This window comes from Moschus berezovskii, chromosome 18, assembly GCF_049115385.1.
Source record: "Moschus berezovskii isolate FMDL1 chromosome 18, NW_MosBer_1.0, whole genome shotgun sequence".
Classification (NCBI taxonomy): domain Eukaryota; kingdom Metazoa; phylum Chordata; class Mammalia; order Artiodactyla; family Moschidae; genus Moschus; species Moschus berezovskii.
In genome coordinates, this window is record NC_142477.1 from 38,590,785 (window position 1) to 38,606,580 (window position 15,796).

A 15,796-nucleotide genomic window follows, 5' to 3' on the forward strand; every position below is an offset into this window, starting at 1 on the left:
CCATCTTGCCAAGTGACTGTAATATGATCTTGAGCAAATTATTTAACCTCCTTTTGTCACACTTCCCTCATCTGAAAAATGGGGTATTTCACTGTTACGAGCATTAAAGTAATTAATGTTTGTAAAGTGCTTTAAAAGTGTCTGGCACACTGAATGTGCAATTCAGATGTGATATTAGCCATTATCACTTAATTATATAATTACAATAACATTATATTCTTATGTTATATATAACATTATGCAATATGGATACAAACCCTGCTTATTATTATCCAGAGTGTGAGCTCGGTATCCTGAAGGTACACATGCCCTAAGAGGTACCTGCACAGCTTTCCCAGTGGTTCACCGTGTAAAGAATACATATGCAATTTAAGAGATACAGGAGATGCAGGTTCAATTCCCTAGATCCCTTGGAGAAGGGTGTGGCAACCCTCTCCAGATTTCTTGCCTGGAGAATCTCATGGACAGAGGAGCCTGGCAGGCTATAGTCTATTGGGTCACAGAATCAGACGCGACTAAGTGACTGAACACATAGGAACACAGTGTTATCTTAGAACAATTCCAGAAAAAAAAGAAATGAAAATCTACAACACCAGATGGAACTGAACCATGAGGTATGCAGCTCCCTGGGGACTGTAAGCCTCCAAACCAAAAACACTCAGCTATGTACCCAGTGAGCTCTGGGTAGGTACATCTTGTCCAAACATGAAGTGCCAAGCATATCAGAAAGAGAGTCTTTCTCCAATGCAAGCAATTTGGAGTCTGTTGAAGCTAGAACACTTTAGCAGTGTTCCAATGTCCCCACTTAAACCATAAGGACTCCTTTTCTTTGTCAGCTCATCAGTACTCGATGTAATATCTTATAGAGATTCGGTTCATAGTTATTTTGATTTGTGCTCAGAAGCTATCCAGAAAAAACACAATTCAACAAATTCTGTACCCTCAACTCCTTCTTCAAGAGAGGCAGTGCTTAGTTTTTCAAGGCCTAAAACTTTGTCCTAAAAAATAACAAGTGTCCCTCTCAACCCCCTCTTGGAGACACTTGGAGTCAATGACTGGTCTCAGAGAAGGGGCACAAATTCAGGGAGTCTAAGCTGCAGTGGTGGAGAAGGCAATGGCAAGCCACTCCAATACTCTTGCCTGGAAAATCCCATGGACAGAGGAGCCTGGTAGGCTGTAGTCCATGGGGTCGCTACAAGTCAGACATGACTGAGCGACTTCACTTTCACTTTTCACTTTCACACATTGGAGAAGGAAATGGCAACCCACTCCAGTGTTCTTGCCTGGAGAATCCCCGGGACCGGGGAGCCTGGTGGGCTGCCGTCTATGGGGTCACACAGAGTTGGACACAACTGAAGTGACTTAGCAACAGCAGCAGCAGGCTGCAGTGGCCAAGCTATATCACTCAGCTCCATGGTTTTTACAAGAATCCAAGGAGGAAGTAGTTGTTGCTTCTGTGTGGGTCAGCAAAGGGTGTAGTCCATGGGAAACTTCTGGACAGAAGCTTCCAGAAAGAGAAGCAGGGGCAGAATCTTCTAGACACAGGAGAAAATGGAATCAACACTGAGATTTTGAAGTTGCATGACCTATTTAGGGAATGGGCCACAGACCAGCCAGGAAATGAGGGCCACAAAGAGCTTGTGGTCAAGCTGTGAAATCTTAAGATTGTGTGATCAGTCACTCAGTCGTGTCCAGCTCTTTGCAACCACATGAGCTGTAGCCCGCCAGGGATTTCCCAGGCAAGAATGCTGGAGTGGGTTGCCATTTTATCCTCCAGGGGATCTTCCCAACCCTCATTTCCTGCACTGGCAGGCGGATTCTTTACCACCGTGCCACCTGGGAAGCCCACGTGAAGCCTGAGGCTGCCCCCAAAGGCCACAATGGAGAGAATTATCAAAGACATTTAGAGCCAAAGGATGTGGAGATTGGATTGGAGGGAGGATAAGACTGTGTCTAAGAGGAGCAGACACTGCTGTCTCCTTAGAAAGCCTCAGCTAACCTCGAGGCAAGAGTAAGGGCACCTGGTGATTCCCCGAAAGGAGTAACTAGACAACTGTGTGCGTTTTCCCAGGCTTAGTGTCTTTGAGAAAATTCTAGAACTATGACACCATACTTTCCAGTGGTCATGTATGGATGTGAGAGTTGGACTGTGAAGAAAGCTGAGCGCCGAAGAATTGATACTTTTGAACTGTGGTGTTGGAGAAGACTCTTGAGAGTCCCTTGGACTGCAAGGAGATCCAGCCAGTCCATTCTGAAGGAGATCAGTCCTAGGTGTTCATTGGAAGGACTGATGCTAAAGCTGAAACTCCAATACTTTGGCCACCTCACGTGAAGAGATGACTCATTGGAAAAGACCCTGATGCTGGGAGAGATTGGGGGCAGGAGGAGAAGGGGACAACAGAGGATGAGATTGCTGGATGGCATCCCCGACTTGAAGCACATAAGTTTGGGTGAACTCCGGGAGTTGGTTATGGACAGGGAGGGCTGGCGTACTGTGGTTCATGGGGTCGCAAAGAGTCGGACACAACTGAGCAACTGAACTGAACTGAAGCTCCCTATTTTGATCTGAAAAGTAAATTAGTCTGACATTTACTCAAATCAAGAAATACAGAAAAATTTCTTGGAGAAGGAAATTGCTACCCACTCCAGTATTCTTGCCTGAAGAATTCCACAGACAGAGGAGCCTAGTGGGCTACAGTCCATGAGGTCGCAAAGAATCAGAGACGACTGAGTGACTAACACTTTCATGCTTCTTAGGAAAGGTAAAAGAAAGGATTGATGTTATTAACAGGAATATCTAAGCAGGTGGCAAATCCTAGAGATTAGGGCAAGAAGGAGTGTGGCACTCAGGAGCCCTATGTTTCTCTCAGCCTGGAAACTCCTTCTGCTTGCTCACAGTCACATCACAGAAATGCAGTAGTAAATCTAGAAGCCTCTGGACCTGGTAGAATAGTCTGTGGGCACAGTTCCAAGTGCCTCTTCAGAGGGAATGTAGTCTCATGAAGCCAGAGAATTACATGAGGCCAGTGATAAAGTGTGTGCTCAGAATTCAAGATAGAATTTCTAGAAAATCTGGCCAGAAAGCTAAAGATGTAAAAACTAGCTAAATTAGTAGTGAAAGTTAAAGTCTTTTCATTCAACAACCAGAGTCTGCTTTTTTCATGCAGCTGTTCATGTATTCACTAACTCACGTGTCTAGAGCAAACACCCAGCATGGCACTGAGGGTCTAGTGTGGGAAGCTTGAAAGTTAGAAGTTAGAGGCCAATAAAGAGAGGCAGAAGCAGATTGACACGAGTGCAAAGGTTTTCAATTTAGAGATATTAAGAGACATGAGATCCAAAAGATCAATTAGGAAAGGAGATTTATTTTCTTGAACATCTCCCTAGTGCTCAGCCGTCATCTGGCACATGACAAAGCACACAAGAAGGGTGGTTCTGTCTGTTGAGGAGGGAAAGCCTGGGACCCTAAAACCTTAAATTGAAGCAAACACTGACTGTGTGTGTCAACATGAGTTGTTTTAGTATCAAGTCACACAAGCACATGTTCTAGGTTTCATTGTCCTGTGAAGTAGGACAATGTAATCTCATGACCAGGAGTTTCACAGAAGTTGTAGGAGGAGAGAGAGATGTTGGTCTAGGCTCTCTGCCTTTAGGAAGAAACGTATTTTAGGGGTTTTGTGTGATTTTATTTATTTTGTCCTTCTGTCCAGATAAACACATATTCCTCTCTCTGGCAGATAAATGAGTATCAGAAATCAGACCTTAAGGGAAAGGAAAAAGATGAGGCACAGCTCCTTTGCAAAATAATCTAGGAAGGATGCCCTCTCCCCTTTTTTATAGATCTAAATGTAAGATCTAAACTGTATAACTTCTTTTAGTATCAGTAAATTTTTTAAATTTATTTTTAATTGGAGCATAATAGCTTTACAGCGTTGTGTTGGTTTCTGCTATACAGCAAGGTGAATCAGCTGTAAGTAAACACATATCCCCTCCCTCTTGAACCTCCCTTCCACACCCACCCTCCTTCACTCAACCCATCTCTAGATCATCACAGAGCACTGAACTGAGCTCCCTGTGCTGTACAACAGCTTCCCACTAGGACGCCCTATTTGTAGCAACCAACCAACGCCAGAGAAGGTAGGGCTAAGGTGGGAGGGGAGAGGTGTCCAAAGCAAACCCTGCAGAGGCAAGGCCCTACATGTCCTGTGATTCTTGTGTTTTCACCCAGAGAAGGCAATAAGAGCAAAAAACTGTGCCCCTCTCCTGCCTGGAGAAACAGATTCTAGGGAGAAGGAGACCATAGCACCCTTTGCCCACAGAAGAAACCTGTAATATGAAGTGTGTAACAGTGGGGGGCTAGGTAAGACCACCTGCTAGCTAACTCCAACTCCACTGTGGATGGCCACTGTGACACTGGACAAATTAATTACCCTCTCTGTGCCTTAGGTTTTTTAATCCACAAACTGGCTATCAGTACTAGTAACTGACCCACTTTCTTAACTATATAAAATAGGGATACTGGGTGATGACAAGTAAATGATACAAAGCACTTGGAGCACTACCCAAAATGCCCGGTAAGTGGTAAGCCCTCCCTAGGATTGTTCTAGAAATATTAAGTTCAGAGTGGGGGACAGTAATGAAAATTTCTGGTAAGCATCAGAAATTACTTAAAATAACAACATAGAGTTGTTTTAAAGGCAGGGATCCTCCAGACGATGTGAGTGGATTCACCAACAAGCAGAAAAGGCCTCAGAAGCTTGACCATTACCTCCCAAAGAGGAACAATCAATTTTTGAAAATTTGGCTTAAAAAATACCCTTGGCTTGTATACGATGAGATACTAAATCTTATGTTCTGTGGCCTGTGTCGTAAACATGGAGTGACATCTAAGGGAAATCAGGTGAGTTTTTTTTACGGCACGGATAACTTCAGGACTGAATTTCTCAACGCGCATCATCTGAGCGAGGCTCACGCCAAGGCGTCCCTCATGGAAGCCACGAGTGGTTCTCCAGGGAGCAGAGCGACCACGGAGCTGATGGTGAGGACCATGAGCAAGGTGACCCTCGGCAGGGTGGAGAACCTGTTCCGGTCCTGCCACGCCATCGCCAAGACGGGACGTCCCCTCAAAGACTTCGTCTGGATGTGTTCGCTGGACGATATGAAGGGAGTTGACATCGGCCCGGTGTTCAGAACCAGTAAATCGGCCAGAACTTTTACCTACTTTATTGCTGAAGTGGAACGGAGAACTCTAAGAGACAAGTTAGAAAAAAGTCAGTTCTTCTCCATCCTCAGTGATGGGATCGCAGACAGTTCAGCTGAGGAAGCTGAACTCGTGTACGTGCAGTTTGCACGCGCAGGGAGAGTGCACTGCCAAATCGTCGGGGTACAGACCGTGGAGAAGAAGGAGCCCCGGGCGATAAAATGTGCCATCGAGAAAACTCTAGAGAGAAATCTTCAACTTCGACTGTCGAACCAACACTGGGCAAAGAAACTGGTGGGTTTCGGAAGTGATGGAGCGCCGGGTTCAGAGGGAGAAAACGGCAGCGAGGTGGCCCTGCTTTTAAGGGAAATCCAGCCAGGTGTGCTGCCTGTTTACTGCTTTGCCCATCACCTCGAACTATCTTACCAGGCGGTGTTCCGGAGCGTTCCCCTCTACAACCATGTGAAAGACCTTCTTCATAGCATGTACCGCTTCTATCGCGATTCTCCTGCTCACAGGAGCACTCTGGTAACTGCTTTCAAGGGCCTCCACCTTCGACCTGCGATGCCCTCTCAAGTCAGAGGCCGGAGGTGGCTTCAGGGATTGCAGTCTGCCCTCCAGAACTTTCTCAAGGGATATCCAGCAATTGTCCAGCAGTTGCATTCAGTAAGTAATTTTGAAATATAGCACTATTTCAGATTTTCAGAATTAAAAAGAAAACAAAAAACTTTTATTGAGCAATTTTAGATAATTTTGAGAAAGATAAACCACTATTTTATTCCCAACCTGTGTTGCAGGCAGAAGAAAGCAGAAGTGACAGCAGTCATCAGAAAGCCAAAGAACTCCTGGAATCTCTCCTCCAGGCAGACGTTGTCAAATTCGTCCACTTCTTGGTGGATGTCATCAATGTCCTTAGCATACTGTCCCATGTCAATCGGAACAGAAATTCCTCAGTTGCTGATATATTTGCCACCTTAGAGTCAACACTGGAAATGCTCCAAATTTATCAGACAAGGTGAGGAGTCAGGGATGATCTGAGAGTCTATCAAAACCAGACAGCTGGACTTAGGAAACCATTTGCCAGAGGCTTTTGCATGTAATCATCTCTTGGGGCAATTTTTTTTTTTTCCCCTTTCAGACCAGGGCCGAAAGAACGTGGGGTGGATTCAGTCACACACTTTCATGGTAACTGCCTCAGAGGAAAGGGAAACATTTCTGACGTGAGAAACATGGTTTTAACACATCTTATCAAAAGGCTGCGAGGCTGTTTCAGAGATGCCAACCAAGATGTGGTGAAGGCAACCACGATTGGAAGCTTTAAACTGTGGCCGGCAAAAGTAAATCAAGGTAACCCATGAGCACTGGCTCTGATTCTGCTGTTCTTTGATCGTCTGTCCATGTGTCTGTCAGATATGTGACTTTTTCTTTGGTATATCGATTGCAGAATTTGGAGAAAAAGAGGTGGCCATCCTGATTGCACATTATGAACCAGTATTAGAGGCAGCCAAGGTGAAAATTGACCAAGTAGACACAGAGTGGAGCATGTTGAAATTGGAGATCTACTCTAGGTAAGCATAAGTAACCTAGTTGATTTATAAATATTGGGGTAAAACTTAGGAGTCCCCATCTTTCACATTTTTCATTTTTTTCTCCTAGATTTCAGAACATTCGCAAACTGACCTGGGATTTTGTGAATTCTGTGTATTTACACAAGTATCCAAACATCCTGACACTCATTGACCTCGTGCTGAGCCTGCCTGCAAGTTCAGCCGAGGCAGGACGCGGCTTTAGTCAGATGAAGCGCACCAGGTCCCAAATGCATGCCAAGGTCAAGGCTGACAGCATGACGGATCTCCTGATAATTCAGTTGAATTCTCCAGACATTAACAACTTTGACCCTAGGAAAGCCATTCATTTATGGAATACAAGACCACCATCCTCAACTGAGGACACAAGACCTAACTCGGATTGCTCATCAAACTCAGAAAGCCTTGGTGAAAGTGACTAGTGATGTGATAAATATCGACCTCATCACTGATCCTAGCAAAAAAAAACTGTTTTCAAAAACCTGATATTTAAACGTCACCAGTCTTCACATCAAACACAAAAGGCATTTGGCATCATCCAGACATACAAAGCAAAAATCCAAAGACTGGTTTTCCTATAACCTTCTAATTCTAGTTCTATGTTCACACATTCTTTCACACTCTTTGGGTGAAGTGTATACTTCTAAGCAACGGTACTATCTCGATGTCATCTTTCTGAGAGTTATTGCTGAGGGTAACCAGACTATAATTATGATCAAGATTGCCTTTAGGCCTGGCTTACAATTAACTGTTTTTCCTGGATAATTATAATGGATGGCTGCATTAGATAGGTAACTTAGGGCCAAATGGAAAGAACTTTTTTTTTTTTAATCTGTAAACAAAATTTGTAAGCTTGTCTATTTCCATTACTGCATTACATGTGAAGGTCATATTATTATAGGCTTGGTCATTTAAGAAACAAAGCCAAAGATCAAAATAGTTTTTGCATTTCACACTAAAGTCCCCAGATAAATAATCCCTATGTGAACTGAAAGTATTTTCTTAGAACACTTTGCTTGTGCCATAGGTATTAGAGACAGTGGAACTACTTTACAAATCTACCAGAAATTTAAAATACTTTGAGCCCCTTCATGGTTTCAATTGAGTTTATTTCTGGTTTCATTTTAAGGAACATGAATGATTTATTTCTAACTTATCTGAAAACCAATGTAGTATCATACAAAGCTCATTTTACCAAAAATTCCACTACCTGGGAAAGTTATTCTCATCTCTATAAAATTGCATATTCAGGTTTGGTCAAAAAGAATAGAGAATTTGTTTCTGAACAACCTGCTGAATGGCCAGTCGCATCTAAGAAAGAAATATTCTGCTCTTGCTACACAGAAAATTGCCTTCCAGATCTGAACCTTGTGTATTTTATTTGAACCACTGAAATTTTAAAATGATTACTACATTTTCCCAAAGGTTAGAGGAAATTATTAATAAAGTTCATGCTGGACTTGAGAAATGCTAAAAACTTAGATATAGGAAGAAAAATGTGAGACTCTACACCTATTTCACTCTTTTTATTCCTAAACAAAGAAGAATAGCTGTATACTCTGGACCTGACAGTTACCTGAATACATGTAGGAGTGTCTCCTGGCTCTAGAAGGTACCACTGCTATGGGAGTTAGACATATTTTAAGCAGATACACTTATTTTTGCTTTCCTACTTCTTTTTTAATGCATGTGCATGCAATTTGAAATAAGCAACAGACTAAACAAATGTAGTAAAGTAGATTAATGTTTAAGAGCAAAAGCCTTCAAAATATTAGTGACCTTTTATAAAATATATCAGAATGTTTGAACCAATTAGATAACTAAATTAGCACTTCCAACCCAGTAATTTAGTAATTCAAATATCCCTAAAGTTAATCCAAACAAATATATTCTGATCTAAAAAAAGCAAAATGAGGATAAATGTGTTATTTAATCACAGTAGTGATATGCATGTGTTTGAAACACCTTTATCCCATATTTGCCAAAATGTTGTACTCTAGTGCCCTACTGAATAACAGGAATATTGCTGTAAATAATAATATATTCATTTTAATAATATAAATAATAAAAGGAATAATGGACTATTTTTTAATCCAACCTATTCTGAATAAAAGGTCAAAGAAGACTCCAAACCAAAATATAAAGTCTCAGTACTTTACCCAGTCTGGAATGAGTTATTACTAAGCCAAAAAAGACATGTTGACTTAGATGAGAAACAACCATGAAAAAGAATCGGGAAATTGATTAATATTTTTGTATTTTCAAAATGTCTAATATTTCTCTAAGGTTGAAGTATTAAATAGAATTAATAAAATGATTATACAAATATCCATTATTTATTCCATTTTTAGCAAAAGAAACAGATCATATAATAACACCAAAAAATATTTCTCCTTGTATTGTAGGTATAATAGGAAATAAAGCATTTGCTGACATTCTGCTGGATTTGGTAACCCTGAACCTTGGAACAAACAACTTTCCTAGTAGTTGGATGAACCTCACTCAACCTGAAGTAAGCTTCAATTTTGTTTGGGTTTCAAGCCTTGAGAATTCTCTTCTTTGACTGATAAGTCAATAGTTTTAAAATAACCAGTCCATTCTTGGTATCTGACATTTAGCAGAAAGTGAAGTCACTCAGTCGTGTCCAACTCTTTGTGACCCCATGGATTGTAGCCTACCAGGCTTCTCTGTCCATGGGATTTTCCAGGCAAGAGCACTGGAGTGGGTTGCCATGCCCTCCTCCAGGGGATCTTCCCAACCCGGGATCAGACCCACATCTCTTGCGTCTCCTGCATTGGCAAGTGGTTTCTTTACCACTAGTGCCACCTGGGAAATCCAATGCCTTGTATAACAGTAAGCAAAACCCACACATGTCAAGGAAGCAAAAATGGAAATACTCTCTAGGTTCTGTCTGGCATGGATTGCTTGGTAGAACCTGAGGGAGCAAGTCAGCTCTGACTGTATTAACCAAGCTAAAAATTTTGCTTCCTTTGCCAGAACCTCTCACTATGAAATGCAAGCAGGTGGAATGTCACAAGAGAATCATACAAATATCCCAATGGCATTTCCTGTTTTCTTCTAGTTGCAGGAGTTAGCATCTTTGTTGGTAACAAACTCAGAGTCCGTGGACTGGCGGAAATTCTTGTTAGTAGTATCGCTGCCTTGGCCCATCCCCCTGGAGGAGGAGCTCCTGGAGACCCTGCAGAGGTTCAAGGCCCTGGATGCGGAGCAGCTGGGCACCATCACTTACGAACAGTATAAGCAGGTCACTTCCGTCCCCTGGCGGCACTAATCCTATCAGAGTACTTTTGACCTAAGAAGTGTATTACTCCCTGATCTCACCATGCCAGGTCTCATGGCCCATGTTTAGGCTCCCAGAGGCAGCACGGGTACTGCCCAGGTCCTAGGCAGAAGTCTGCTCCCACCTACCACCACCTCGCCCCCTGGAAAAGGGAGGGTCTGAAAAAGTCCAAACTGCTTGCAGAGCTGCTGCTGCTGCTAAGTCACTTCAGTCGTGTCTGACTCTGTGCGACCCCATAGACAGAGCCCACCAGGCTCCCCCATCCCTGGGATTAGCTAAGGGCTCTTAAAGAAATCACAGTAAACATCATTGTCCTCCTCCCAAGTTCTTAACCTTGGCTCTTCATTAGACTCGCCTGCAGAGATTTTAATCAGCCCAATGCCCAATACCTAATACTCTGCGAGTAGCAACAACAGTTACAGTGAACACAGACAGGGAAAGGGCAGGGTTTGTTTTTTTCTTTTGGTCATGAGCACACTGAATGATGAGATGGTTTTTAACAAGTTGACTTTGAAATGTCTGTGGGAAATGCAGGCAGAAATGTTCCATCTGATATGGCAGATGCAGAAGTCAGTCACTATCTTGTAGGCAAATGTTGAAGTTATGAATGGACGAGATCACCCGAGGGAAGTGTGTAAAGTGATGGATAATCCAGTAACATGGTACCCGGCCAATGGATTTGCACCAGAACAATTTGGAGAGAGTACGGAATCTAAATTGCAGAGGATTGATGGAATAAATAGTTTTTTAGGAAGTGAAGATAAGACAGTCCATTCATCTTTCGAGAAGTTTGAGTAAGAAGAGTGAGTTAGAATGAAATACCGTGACTAAGAAGGGTGCACATGACTTATTTTGTGTCTGCTAATGGAATTTAAGGTTTCCCTAAAGTGGCGAAGAATCCGCCTACCAATGCAGGAGACACGGGGTTCAATCCCTGAATCAGGAAGATCCCCTGGAGAAGGAAATGGCAACCCACTCCAGTATTCTGGCCTGGAAATCCCGTGGACAGAGGAGCCTAGCGGATTACAGTTCATGGGATTGCAAAAGAGTCAGACACAGCTGAGCAACTGAACAACAACAAAGAAATTTAATCTTAGTGCCCACCACTTCACATAGCTGGTAGACGTGAAAGGTTCATAAGGTGCTGATTTTGAGTCAGGGTGATAATCTCTCAATGCCTCTATCTCCTGTGTATTTCACCATTGAAAGATCACATCTCTTCCTGCCTCTCTTTTCTTCCTCAATTAATGGATGACGTGCTCATAGACAACCCTGACATTCCCACACTCAGACAGCTGAGCCAGAGGAAACAGCACTGACACACTGAAGACGTTCTTCAAGGCTGATGAAGAAAGACACATAACTAACTGACTGGGATGACTTACTTCCCAAGAAGAGCAATTTGTGAATTCTTTCACTGTCCTGGACCTGGACTTAAAATTTCTAAAGATGATTTTGTGTAAAAACACAAACAGCAGAGCAAAACTTGTTGGCTTAAGATTTCAACAAGTGTGCAGTCATGAAAGTACCAACGTTCACTCTTTGCAGTAAGTGCCAATGAACACAGGATATCAATTTAAACATCTTTTTGCACAAACATGAGATGAACATAGGTGTTGGTAATTTGTACCAACAAGTGCTGAGCAAAACTAGAAAGCTCCTTCACCAAAGGTGTGAATTTCTTAGAGAAAGTTGACTGCTGCATGAAACAGAAACTCAAATATACATTCAGAACACCACCTGCGTTTTAGGAGCAGTTGATTTCTGGGCTCTTCCCTCTCCCCTGGCCCACCCAGCGCCCACTCCTCAGGAAGCCCATGACAAAGAAGCCATTGGAGAGCCCTACTTGACCTCCCACATGACTTACAGATTCCCAGCACTTGCCAGATCACACCACACACAGAGTTCTTTTATAGGAATGTCAAAACAGCTCCTTCAGCAATATGTTATGATTTGTGGAAAATGTCACCTTAGAATAGCCAAATAGTACAATTGCATTGCTGAAATGAAGTTCTCTGGGGGGGTAGAGAGGGGAAAGAGGCTCTCTACTCTGCTTTTTGTCTTGTTTTGTTTTCTTTTCTTGACTAATTGCACGTTCGCCACAACTGCCACTTGAGAATGTGTTGACTTCCCCAGCTTCTGAAATGGAAAAAGACACAGGGTTTGTGAAGCTGCTCTGACTGTGTACCTGGCTGAGCCACGCGAGCCTGAAAGTGCCTTGCCTCTGCTGCCAGCCCTCAGGCTGCCGTGACACACTGGCCTCTGTCGTGTGTGGGTGTCTAGTCACACTCACGCTGAATTCTTTGATGGCGAACTCTTGACTCACCTTATCAGTGTGAATGCATGTTATCACAGGCTTAAAGAGTCAGATATTCTAGGATCCAAACAGCACAGCACTTATTCTCTAAGAAAAAGTAAACCTCAAATTCCTTGGCCATATTTTAGCGAGAGAGTACAAAGGGACATTTCCACATTTCAAGGCGAAAGCCCCTGATTATCCAGCGGGGCAGGATGTGGTTGACTGAACCCTGCTTGTTCAATTTAAACCCAACCCTACAGTTCATGTGTGCCATTTCACACAGCAAAATTTTCTTGGGTGACTTTTTAAAAAGTACAAGTGGTTCTCTAATTAGGTTCTTTCTTCTGTGGTGCTCTTGTTGTGTGAAACACTTTGAAACAGCCTCCTAATTTTTAAAATACATTTATTATATATATTTTTTATGTAACTGAATGAATTCTTGGTTTTAAGAATCAGGGGAAATTCCTACGTGTTGAAACAACTGGATACGGAATTGACGGTAGAGAAATCGGGGATGAAAATGAATCCTTCTTTTAACATTTCCTCTTTATTGCTGGTTTTCAGCAGTTTGATTATTGTGTCCCTCAGTGTGGTTTTCTTCACATTTATTTTGCTTGGGGTTCACTGAGCTTCTTGATTCTATGGGTTTGTAGTTTTTGTTAAATTTGGAAATTTTTCAGAAGTTTTTTTTTCATACTCCCTCTACTACCATTTTCAAAGTCCAATCACATGTGTGTCCCAAAGTTGCTGATCCTCGATTCTTTTTTTCAATTTTTTTCTCTCTGATTATATTTTGTACTTCATTTCTACTCCTCCATTTTTCCCACTCATTGATCATTTCCTTCGTAGCACCAAATCTGTGATTAATACAATCCAGTGTGTTTTTATTGGAAATATACTTTTATTTCTTGAAATTTAAGTTGGGTCTTTTTTATATCCTTCATTTCTGTCTTCATCATATGCATTTTTTCCCTCTATCTCCTTGAACAAGTGAAATTTATTTAGAAGAGCTAAATGAACATCCTTGTCTGTTCATTCTATCATCTGTGTATTGCTGTGTTTGTTCCTGTTGATTGATGTTTCTTCTGACTGTGGGTTGTATTTTCTGGCTGTTTTGAATGCCTTTGTATGGAATGCCACATGTTACAAATTTTATATGGCTGAGCGCCCAATTTTATATGCCTTTAAATATTGTTGGGCATGCAATAATGTTATTTGCAATCAGTTTTATCCTTTCAAGGTTACATTAAGAATGGTAAGGGTGGGTCCAAAACAGCCTTTTAACATAGGGCTGATTGGGCCCTGGTTTCCCAGGTGGCTCAGCAGTAAAGAATCTGCCTGCCAATGCAGGAGACACGGGTTTGATCCCTGGGTTGGGAAGATCCCCTGGAGGATGATATGGCTACTCACTCCAGTATTCTTGACTGGAGAATCCCATTGACAGAGGAGCCTGGCAGGCTATATAGTCCATGGGGTTGCAAAAGAGTCAGACACAACTGAACCACTAAATAACAATAATCTGGCCCCACTACTCAGGCAATATCCTCCTAGGGACACTACCCAATACCTCGTGCATCAGAAGGTCCTTCCCTGCCTGGTGGTCACATTTTCCCTGGTGGTAATATAGTCCCAGCCCTATGTAAGTTTTAGGAATTGTTATGCTTACTCCCTTCCTGTGATTCTTTCTCCCACTTCTGGTATTTTCCATACACATCTGCACAAGTCAGCTCTCAGCCAAGACTGGAGGAGATCTTCCTGCACATCTAGGGCTCACCCTCTTGCTGTGCACCTCTAGTGTTTTGCCCTGAAAATTCTGTTAATAGTCATCATAGTGGTTAGTGTTGTTAGTGGCTCAGCTGTCTCCGACTCTCCAACCCCAAGGACTGTAGCCTGCCAGGCTACTCTGTCCATGGAATTCTCCAGGCAATAATACTGGAGTGGGTTGCCATTTCCTTCTCCAGGGGATCTTCCCAACCTAGGGATGGAACCCAGGTCTCCTGCACTGCAGGCAGCTTCTTTACCCACGGAGCTACCAGTGAAGCTACCCTTCCCTCAAATCCAAGGCTACCTTCTCAGCCCAGCAGGGATGCCTCCCCTGGCGCTGTAGCCTGAACCATAGTTGGGCTCCTCATTGTTCTCCTTATTTCAGGAATCACCATCCTGTGTTGCCTGTTGTCCAATATCTGAAATAATTATGCTATATATATATATATATATAATATATATGTGTGTGTAATTTTTCTTATTTTTTTAGGCAGGGGGCTAATTCTGAGCTTTGTCTCTCTATCATGTCCCAAAGCATGAATCTTAACTGTGCTCCTCATCTCTCTATTCTCCATGGAGTGGTGAAGTGGAGGCGAAAATGTTAGTTACTCAGTCGTGTCTGACTCTTTTTGACCCCATGGACTGTAACCCGCCAGGCTCCTCTGTCCATGGAATTCTCCAAACAAGAATACTGAAGTGGGTCACCATGCTTTACTCCAGGGGATCTTCCTGACCCAGGGATTGAACTCAGGTCACCCACATTACAGGCAGTTCCTTTACCATCTAAGCCACCAGGGAAACCCCCATGGAGTGATACTTACTGTCAACAGTTTAGCCACGGGGCAAAGCAAAGCACTTACACTGAAAACTTGAGCCCATGCTGGACCCTAGCTTCTCCTGGATCTTCTCCCTCACACGCTTATGCATGGCCAGAATCTCCCACCCAGCACTCCTCTGTTCTAAATGAAAACTCAGTCTTCACCTCTGGAGGCTGCATCCTCTTATAAGCTATCCTGTGCCACTCCAGCCTTCTCTCCAAGCGCAGGTAATTCTTGGAAGGAAAGAAGGCACAGAGCATAGGCCAGAATCAGGTTAGACCTGCCAATGATTCTTGGCAGTAGGCAGTGCCAAGGGTATGTTGTCAGTGTGGAAAACAGCAAGGGAGCAAGACCTAGGAACAAAAGGAAGTACTTGCCATATGTAAGCTTGGCAAGACACAGTCTTCGAACCCAAGGAATTAATACCTGATGTTTAATAGCAAATATGAATGAGGCCACCCAAAATGTACTGAATACCCAAATGTGTGATATAAACAAGTCAAACTGGAGTTTAGAGGAGAGAACAAAGAAGATGTTGGACCTCTCTGAGGAGGTGTAATTTAAGCTGGGTGTGGAGAGATAAGCAGGTTGACATTGGTGGACAGGTAATCACCTGGAGGAGCAATGATGTGAGCAAAACAGCAGAAGGAAATAGTTCTGAGTCAAGACTGATGTGACAAGAATCAAGTTTAGGGAAAACTGATACGGTCGAATGGTCTGAGTTGAAACAAACAAGGGGGAGACTGGAAATGAAGACAGCGCGAAGGCTGCTGGAGCAGCTCATGATGGAGGCAATAGGGCTGTACAGCAGCATGGAAGCAAAGGGTA

At 42.9% G+C, this 15,796-nt stretch overlaps 1 protein-coding gene across 1 annotated transcript in view; it reads left to right on the forward strand.

Annotated features, from left to right (window-relative positions):
• The window catches only part of SPEF2 (sperm flagellar and cilia associated 2), a 201,730-nt gene that overhangs the window by 159,550 nt on the left and 26,384 nt on the right, over positions 1 to 15,796 (forward strand). The window contains exons 30-31 of the mRNA XM_055422187.2: positions 9,192 to 9,298; positions 9,869 to 10,051. Of these exons, the coding sequence (XP_055278162.2) occupies positions 9,192 to 9,298; positions 9,869 to 10,051 (290 nt within the window). The remainder of the gene's footprint in view (positions 1 to 9,191; positions 9,299 to 9,868; positions 10,052 to 15,796) is intronic.